Consider the following 9222-nt stretch of genomic DNA (forward strand, 5'->3'; position numbering starts at 1 on the left):
CCATTGCGATTGTTCTGCACCATGCTGCCAGTTACAGGTAAGCTGCTGTGGAAGGTACTACCACGTCATACTGCTGTTTAGGGAGTGCCACAATTATGCACCGGAGGCACCAAACTATCTGGCAATTCAGTTTATTGCAGGGGGACAGGACACCAGTATGTTATCAGCTACCAGGGGCTGTTTCCTTCACTGTTTGCAGTACTTGGAGGACCCCATTTGTTGCAGGAGTTAATTCCAACATTCACAACTAATGCCCTGGATGCCAGTGACTTGCCATCTGCTTTCGTATATAGATATACACTCACCTCCCTTCTTCTCCCCGTTGATATCACTCCATCTTGCCTCCTTCTCTTCATCTCCCCTAGTGTCTGCCCCAACATGCACACCTCTTCAACCTCTCCCTCTCCAGTGGCATTTTCCTCTTCTCCTTTAAACATTCCCTTGTGTCTCCCATTTCCTCACCCTGCCTCTCTGTCAAACTACCATCCAATCTCTCTCCTTCCCTTCGACTACAAAACCCTTGAGAGGCTCGTCTTCTCTGAGGACTCCCTCCTTGGCTCTCTACAATTTGCCCTCCGTCCCCGTCACTGCACAGAAACTACGCTGACCAAAGTCGCTCACAAGCTCCTTGCTAAATCCAAGAGTATTCCCTCTGTTGTCATCCTTCATTACTTCACAGCAGCCTTTTACCCCATTAACCTTCTCCTTCACTCTCTCCATTAAGTTGACCTTCGTGACACAGTTCTCTCTTGGGGGTATATTTACTAAATTTATCAGATTCTAGCAATTATCTCCTAGATGGTGCTAGATAAATGATAATGAAAATCTGAATGGTTGCTACGAGCAACATCTCCACTTCTAGAGAACAGCACTTTAGTAAATGTGCCCCTAAGTTTTCTATCTCCTGCCATTCCTTCTCGGCCTCTACCTCCACCTCTCGCCCTTTCCTGCTTCCTACAGTGATCCCTGAAGGCTCTGCCTGCAGACAACACCTCCTCACTTGGGTATGTCATCAGCTTCTTTGGTTTGCAGTACTATCTTTATTCAAGGTCCCAAAACAAACTCATTCATGCCCTAATCATTTCCCACCTTGATTACTGCAATCTAGCCTTCCAAAGTCTCGCCTTCTCCCTTGCCAGTCTATCCTTAACGGTGCTGCCCAACTCATGTGCCTGTATGCCACCCTTATCCTATATGGCACCCAGGACACAAGACATTCCCTTTAGTTTTCTATTCCACAACAGTGTGTGCACATGGCTTTTATGCAGTGATGTTTTGGATTGCCCTTGCGTTAGATGTACATGAATGTTAAAATAAGATTTTACTCACCGGTAAATCTATTTCTCGTAGTCCGTAGTGGATGCTGGGAAATCCGTAAGGACCATGGGGAATAGACGGGCTCCGCAAAAGACTGGGCACTCTATAAGAAAGATTTGGTACTATCTGGTGTGCACTGGCTCCTCCCACTATGACCCTCCTCCAGACCTCAGTTAGGATACTGTGCCCGGAAGAGCTGACACAATAAGGAAGGATTTTGAATCCCGGGTAAGACTCATACCAGCCACACCAATCACACCGTATAACTCGTGATACTATACCCAGTTAACAGTATGAAATATAACTGAGCCTCTCAACAGATGGCTCAACAATAACCCTTTAGTTAGGCAATAACTATATACAAGTATTGCAGACAATCCGCACTTGGGATGGGCGCCCAGCATCCACTACGGACTACGAGAAATAGATTTACCGGTGAGTAAAATCTTATTTTCTCTGACGTCCTAGTGGATGCTGGGAACTCCGTAAGGACCATGGGGATTATACCAAAGCTCCCAAACGGGCGGGAGAGTGCGGATGACTCTGCAGCACCGAATGAGAGAACTCAAGGTCCTCCTCAGCCAGGGTATCAAATTTGTAGAATTTAGCAAACGTGTTTGCCCCTGACCAAGTTGCAGCTCGGCAAAGTTGTAAAGCCGAGACCCCTCGGGCAGCCGCCCAAGATGAGCCCACCTTCCTCGTGGAATGGGCTTTCACTGATTTAGGATGCGGCAATCCAGCCGCAGAATGCGCCAGCTGAATTGTGCTACAAATCCAGCGAGCAATAGTCTGCTTAGAAGCAGGAGCACCTATTTTGTTGGGTGCATACAGGATAAAAAGCGAGTCAGTTTTCCTGACTCCAGCCGTCCTGGAAACATAAATTTTTAAGGCCCTGACTACGTCCAGTAACTTGGAATCCTCCAAGTCCCTAGTAGCCGCAGGCACCACAATAGGTTGGTTCAAGTGAAAAGCCGATACCACCTTAGGGAGAAACTGGGGACGAGTCCTCAATTCTGCCCTATCCATATGGAAAATCAGATAAGGGCTTTTACATGACAAAGACGCCAATTCTGACACACGCCTGGCCGAAGCCAAGGCCAATAACATGACCACTTTCCACGTGAGATATTTCAGATCCACGGTTTTAAGTGGTTCAAACCAATGTGATTTTAGGAAACTCAACACCACATTGAGATCCCAAGGTGCCACAGGAGGCACAAAAGGGGGCTGAATATGAAGCACTCCCTTTACAAAAGTCTGAACTTCAGGCAGTGAAGCCAGTTCTTTCTGGAAGAAAATCGACAGAGCCGAAATCTGGACCTTAATGGAACCCAATTTTAGGCCCATAGTCACTCCTGACTGTAGGAAGTGCAGAAAACGACCCAGTTGAAATTCCTCTGTAGGGGCCTTCCTGGCCTCACACCACGCAACATATTTTCGCCAAATGCGGTGATAATGGTTTGCGGTTACTTCTTTCCTGGCTTTTATCAGCGTAGGAATGACTTCCTCCGGAATGCCCTTTTCCTTTAGGATCCGGAATTCAACCGCCATGCCGTCAAACGCAGCGCGGTAAGTCTTGGAACAGACAGGGCCCCTGCTGTAGCAGATCCTGTCTGAGCGGTAGAGGCCATGGGTCCTCTGATAACATTTCTTGAAGTTCCGGGTACCAAGCTCTTCTTGGCCAATCCGGAACCACGAGTATCGTTCTTACTCCTCGCCTTCTTATTATTCTCAGTACCTTTGGTAGGAGAGGCAGAGGAGGGAACACATAAACCGACTGGTACACCCACGGTGTCACTAGAGCGTCCACAGCTATCGCCTGAGGGTCCCTTGACCTGGCGCAATATCTCTTTAGCTTTTTGTTGAGGCGGGACGCCATCATGTCCACCTGTGGCCTTTCCCAATGGTTTACCAACAGTAGGAAGACTTCTGGATGAAGTCCCCACTCTCCCGGGTGTAGGTCGTGTCTGCTGAGGAAGTCTGCTTCCCAGTTGTCCACTCCCGGAATGAACACTGCTGACAGTGCTAGTACATGATTTTCCGCCCATCGGAGAATCCTTGTGGCTTCTGCCATCGCCACCCTGCTTCTTGTGCCGCCCTGTCGGTTTACATGGGCGACTGCCGTGATGTTGTCTGATTGGATCAGAACCGGCTGGTTTTGAAGCAGGGGCCTTGCCTGACTTAGGGCATTGTAAATGGCCCTCAGTTCCAGAATGTTTATGTGTAGGGACGACTCCTGACTTGACCAAAGTCCCTGGAAATTTCTTCCCTGTGTGACTGCGCCCCAGCCCCGAAGGCTGGCATCCGTGGTCACCAGGACCCAGTCCTGTATGCCGAATCTGCGGCCCTCTAGAAGATGAGCACTCTGCAGCCACCACAGTAGAGACACCCTGGTCCTTGGAGACAGGGTTATCAGTTGATGCATCTGAAGATGCGATCCCGACCACTTGTCCAAGAGGTCCCACTGGAAGGTCCTTGCATGGAACCTGCCGAATGGAATCGCTTCGTACGAAGCCACCATTTTTCCCAGGACTCGTGTGCAGTGATGCACCGATACCCGTTTTGGTTTTAGGAGGTCTCGGACTAGAGATGACAGCTCCTTTGCTTTCTCCTGCGGGAGAAACACTTTTTTCTGTTCTGTGTCCAGAATCATCCCCAGGAACAGTAAGCGTGTGGAAGGAACCAGTTGTGACTTTGGAATGTTTAGAATCCAGCCATGCTGTTGTAGCACTTCCCGAGATAATGCTACTCCGACCAGTAACTGCTCCCTGGACCTCGCCTTTATTAGGAGATCGTCCAAGTACGGGATAATTAAAACTCCCTTTTTTCGAAGGAGTATCATCATTTCTGCCATTACCTTGGTAAACACCCTCGGTGCCGTGGACAGTCCAAACGGTAGTGTCTGGAATTGGTAATGGCAATCCTGTACCACAAATCTGAGGTACTCCTAGTGAGGAAGGTAAATTGGGACATGCAGGTAAGCATCCTTGATGTCCAGGGATACCATGTAATCCCCCTCGTCCAGGCTTGCAATAACCGCCCTGAGCGATTCCATCTTGAACTTGAATCTTTTTATGTATGTGTTCAAGGATTTCAAATTTAAAATGGGTCTCACCGAACCGTCCGGTTTCGGTACCACAAACAGTGTGGAATAGTAACCCCGTCCTTGTTGAAGTAGGGGTACTTTGACTATCACCTGCTGGGAATACAGCTTGTGAATTGCCTCTAGTACAGCCTCCCTGCCCGAGGGAGTTGTCGGTAAGGCCGATTTGAGGAAACGGCGGGGGGGAGGCGCCTCGAATTCCAGCTTGTACCCCTGAGATACTACTTGAAGGATCCAGGGATCCACCCGTGAGCGAACCCACTGATCGCTGAAATTTTTGAGGCGGCCCCCCACCGTACCTGGCTCCGCCTGTGGAGCCCCACCGTCATGCGGCGGATTTGGAAGAAGCGGGGGAGGACTTTTGTTCCTGTGAACCTGCTGCGTGGTGCAGCTTTTTTCCCCTTCCTCTGCCTCTAGACAGAAAGGACCCGCCTTTTCCCCGCCTGTTTTTCTGGGGTCGAAAGGACTGTACCTGATAATACGGCGCTTTCTTAGGCTGTGAGGGGACATGGGGCAAAAATGCTGACTTCCCAGCTGTTGCTGTGGAAACAAGGTCTGAGAGACCATCCCCGAATAACTCCTCACCCTTATAAGGCAAAACTTCCATGTGCCTTTTAGAATCTGCATCCCCTGTCCACTGCAGAGTCCATAAGCCTCTCCTAGCAGAAATGGACAATGCACTTATTCTAGATGCCAGCCGGCAGATCTCCCTCTGTGCATCTCTCATGTACAAGACTGAGTCTTTTATATGCTCTACGGTTAGCAATATAGTGTCCCTGTCCAGGGTGTCAATATTTTCTGACAGGGAATCTGACCAAGCAGCAGCAGCACTGCACATCCACGCTGAAGCAATAGCTGGTCTCAGTATAACACCAGTGTGTGTATATATAGACTTTAGGATAGCCTCCTGCTTTCTATCAGCAGGTTCCTTTAGGGCGGCCGTATCCGGAGACGGTAGTGCCACCTTTTTAGACAAACGTGTGAGCGCTTTATCCACCCTAGGGGGAGTTTCCCAACGTGACCTATCCTCTGGCGAGAAAGGGAACGCCATTAGTAATTTTTTTGAAAGCACCAATTTTTTATCAGGGAAAGCCCACGCTTCTTCACACACTTCATTTAATTCTTCAGATGGGGGAAAAACTACTGGGAGTTTTTTCTCCCCAAACATAATACCCTTTTTTGAGGTACCTGGGTTTATATCAGAAATGTGTAAAACCTCTTTCATTGCCTCAATCATGCAACGAATGGCCCTAGTGGACATTAAATTTGACTCATCATCGTCGACACTGGTATCAGTATCCGTGTCGACATCTGTGTCTGCCATCTGAGGTAGTGGGCGTTTTAGAGCCCCTGATGGCCTTTGAATTGCCTGGGCAGGCACGAGCTGAGAAGCCGGCTGTCCCGCATTTGGCATGTCGTCAAATTTTTTATGTAAGGAGTCGACACTTGCACGTAATTCCTTCCATAAGTCCATCCACTCAGGTGTCTGCCCCGCAGGGGGTGACATCACATTTATCGGCATCTGCTCCGCCTCCACATAAGTCTCCTCATCAAACATGTCGACACAGCCGTACCGACACACCACACACACACACAGGGAATGCTGTTAAAGGAGACAGGACCCCACAAAAGCCCTTTGGGGAGACAGAGAGAGAGTATGCCAGCACACACCAGAGCGCTATATAATGCAGGGACTAACTGAATTATGTCCCCTATAGCTGCTATAATATTTACTGCGCCTCAAATTTGTGCCCCCCCTCTCTTTTTTACCCTTTTCTGTAGTGTAGACTGCAGGGGAGAGTCAGGGAGCTTCCTTCCAGCGGAACTGTGAGGGAGAAATGGCGCCAGTGTGCTGAGGGAGATGGCTCCGCCCCTTTTCGGCGGACTTTTCTCCCGCTTTTTTCTGTATTCCGGCAGGGGTAATTACCACATATATAACCTCTGGGGCTATATATTGTGGTTATTTTGCCAGCCAAGGTGATTTTATTGCTGCTCAGGGCGCCCCCCCCCCCCCCCCTCCCTCAGTGACCGGAGTGTGAAGTGTGTATGAGGAGCAATGGCGCACAGCTGCAGTGCTGTGCGCTACCTTGGTGAAGACTGAAGTCTTCTGCCGCCGATTTTCCGGACCATCTTCTTGCTTCTGGCTCTGTAAGGGGGACGGCGGCGCGGCTCCGGGAACGAACACCAAGGACGGGTCCTGCGGTCGATCCCTCTGGAGCTAATGGTGTCCAGTAGCCTAAGAAGCCCAAGCTAGCTGCAAGCAGGTAGGTTCGCTTCTTCTCCCCTTAGTCCCTCGTTGCAGTGAGCCTGTTGCCAGCAGGTCTCACTGTAAAATAAAAAACCTAACATATACTTTCTTTCTAGGAGCTCAGGAGAGCCCCTAGTGTGCATCCAGCTCGGCCGGGCACAGAAATCTAACTGAGGTCTGGAGGAGGGGCATAGAGGGAGGAGCCAGTGCACACCAGGTAGTACCAAATCTTTCCTATAGTGTGCCCAGTCTCCTGCGTAGCCCGTCTATTCCCCATGGTCCTAACGGAGTTCCCAGCATCCACTAGGACCTCAGATAAATATAGGGCAATAGAAATCTTTCTACATAAACAATCACCTAAAGCTGGACATACACTTAAAGACAATCGTCCAACCACTTGGGTGGTGGAATGAAAATGTGGAAATCAGCCATTTCTTCCCAAACACCGGAAAACTGATGAAACCTGTTGTTCAGACAAATTAAATCTATTTGAAAATAAACAGTTTAATCATAAAATTAATATTTAGAAATAATAAAACAAACAACAAATGTTCAAGTCAATTAAATTTATATACAAGCCAAGTCTAGATGTTCCATCACCCATGACAGAAACTATCCGTTTTTTTTTTTTTTTTTTTTTTTTTTTTTTTAAGGACTGAAATCTTTATTCCTATACTAAAGCAGAAAAAAGGTGACCTACCCTAGAGCACAAGAAAGCATTGCTATTTTAACAGTCTGAAAGCATAATAATAATAATTATTAAAAAAAAAATCACAACAGTAATTCTGCCTGGTCTCCCAGCACAGTACCCACTACTCCCTCCCTGACTCCCCTCTGCTTGGTCTCCCAGCACTGTCCCCACTACTCCTTCCCTGCACTCTCCCTTGACTCCCCTCTGCCTGGTCTCCCAGCACGTCCCCACTACCCCTTCCCTGCTATCTCCCTTTACTCCCCTGTGCCTGGTCTCCCAGCACTGTCCCCACTACTCCTTCCCTGACTCCCCTCTGCCTGGTCTCCCAGCACTGTCTTCACTACTCATTCTCTGCTCTCTCCCCTGTGCCTGCTCTCCCAGCACTGTCCCCACTACTTCCCTGTGCTCTCCCCTGACTCCCCTCTGCCTGGTCTCCCAGCACTGTCCCCACTACTCCTTCCCTGACTCCCCTCTGCCTGGTCTCCCAGCACTGTCTTCACTACTCATTCTCTGCTCTCTCCCCTGTGCCTGCTCTCCCAGCACTGTCCCCACTACTTCCCTGTGCTCTCCCCTGACTCCCCTCTGCCTGGTCTCCCAGCACTGTCCCCACTACTCCTTCCCTGACTCCCCTCTGCCTGCTCTCCCAGCACTGTCCCCACTACTTCCCCCTGCACACGCAGCATCAGCAGAGAATGGGTAGCAGCTCTCACCGTACTGTGTGTGCCGGGAGTGAGCACTCCGATTTCTCTGATCAAGTCAGTCGCTGCCTTTTGATGTCATTAAGATGTTCCCTGCAAGAGAGGCTCATGGGAGATGTAGTTTCCTCTGTGTCTGTTCTCTGCTCTACAGTGTAAGCGCTAGAGGAATACTGCATGTACAGAGAGGTGTCTGTAATAAAGGACACATAACATGGCTGCAAGAGGGAGGGTCTGTGTCTGCCTATTCTTGTCTCCCTAACCACTGGGCATGCCTAGCTTACTGGTTTGGGTTTTTTAAAAGATATTTGTAGATCCCTAAAGACAGGGCTGTTTCTAGACAATTTGGCTCCCAGTGCGAGATTTCAAAATGCGCCCCCCCCACCATTGCTATAAAAAGAAAGAGCATGCTCCCGACAAGGGTGTGTGGCCTGAATAAAATGGGCGTGGCCTCATTAAAGTGGGCGTGGCCTCGTCTGATATCACGCCCACCACAGGGGGGGGGGGGAATAAAAATAATAAAGTCCCCATTTTACACATTACAGCAGGCAATTGTCCCCATTTTACACAGCGCGGCAGGCAGGTGTCCCCATTTTACACAGCGCGGCAGGCAGGTGTCCCCATTTTACACAGCGCGGCAGGCAGGTGTCCCCATTTTACACAGCGCGGCAGGCAGGTGTCCCCATTTTACAAAGCGCGGCAGGCAGGTATCCCCATTTTACACAGTGCGGCAGGCAGGTATCCCCATTTTACACAGTACGGCAGGCAGGTATCCCCATTTTACACAGTACGCAGGCAGGTGCCCCCATTTTACAAAGTGCGGCAGGCAGGTATCCCCATTTTACACAGTACGGCAGGCAGATATCCCCATTTTACACAATACGCAGGCAGGTGCCCCCATTTTACACAGTGCGGCAGGCAGGTGTCCCCATTTTACAAAGTGCGGCAGGCAGGTATCCCCATTTCTCTGACGTCCTAGTGGATGCTGGGGACTCCGTAAGGACCATGGGGAATAGACGGGCTCAGCAGGAGACTGGGCACACTATAAGAAAGATTTGGTACTACCTGGTGTGCACTGGCTCCTCCCTCTATGCCCCTCCTCCAGACCTCAGTTAGATTTCTGTGCCCGGCCGAGCTGGATGCACACTAGGGGCTCTCCTGAGCTCCT

The 9222-nt window shown here is 49.7% G+C and overlaps 1 protein-coding gene across 2 annotated transcripts in view; it reads right to left on the reverse strand.

Moving 5' to 3' along the window:
* LOC135054845 (zinc finger protein OZF-like) overlaps nucleotides 1-8213 on the reverse strand; it is a 104986-nt gene extending 96773 nt beyond the window's left edge. Inside the window, exon 1 of one of the 2 annotated variants that reach the window (XM_063958244.1) lies at nucleotides 8070-8213. Coding sequence is in view for 1 of the 2 variants with exons in the window: in XM_063958243.1 (XP_063814313.1) it covers nucleotides 7026-7039 (14 nt within the window). In the remaining variant the exon portion in view is untranslated. Of the gene's footprint in view, nucleotides 1-7025; nucleotides 7095-8069 lie in introns of those variants that run through there. The other variant, XM_063958243.1, reaches the window with a different exon arrangement.
* Nucleotides 8214-9222: the final 1009 nt, after the last annotated feature.

Source organism: Pseudophryne corroboree, chromosome 3 (assembly GCF_028390025.1).
Source record: "Pseudophryne corroboree isolate aPseCor3 chromosome 3, aPseCor3.hap2, whole genome shotgun sequence".
NCBI lineage: Eukaryota > Metazoa > Chordata > Amphibia > Anura > Myobatrachidae > Pseudophryne > Pseudophryne corroboree.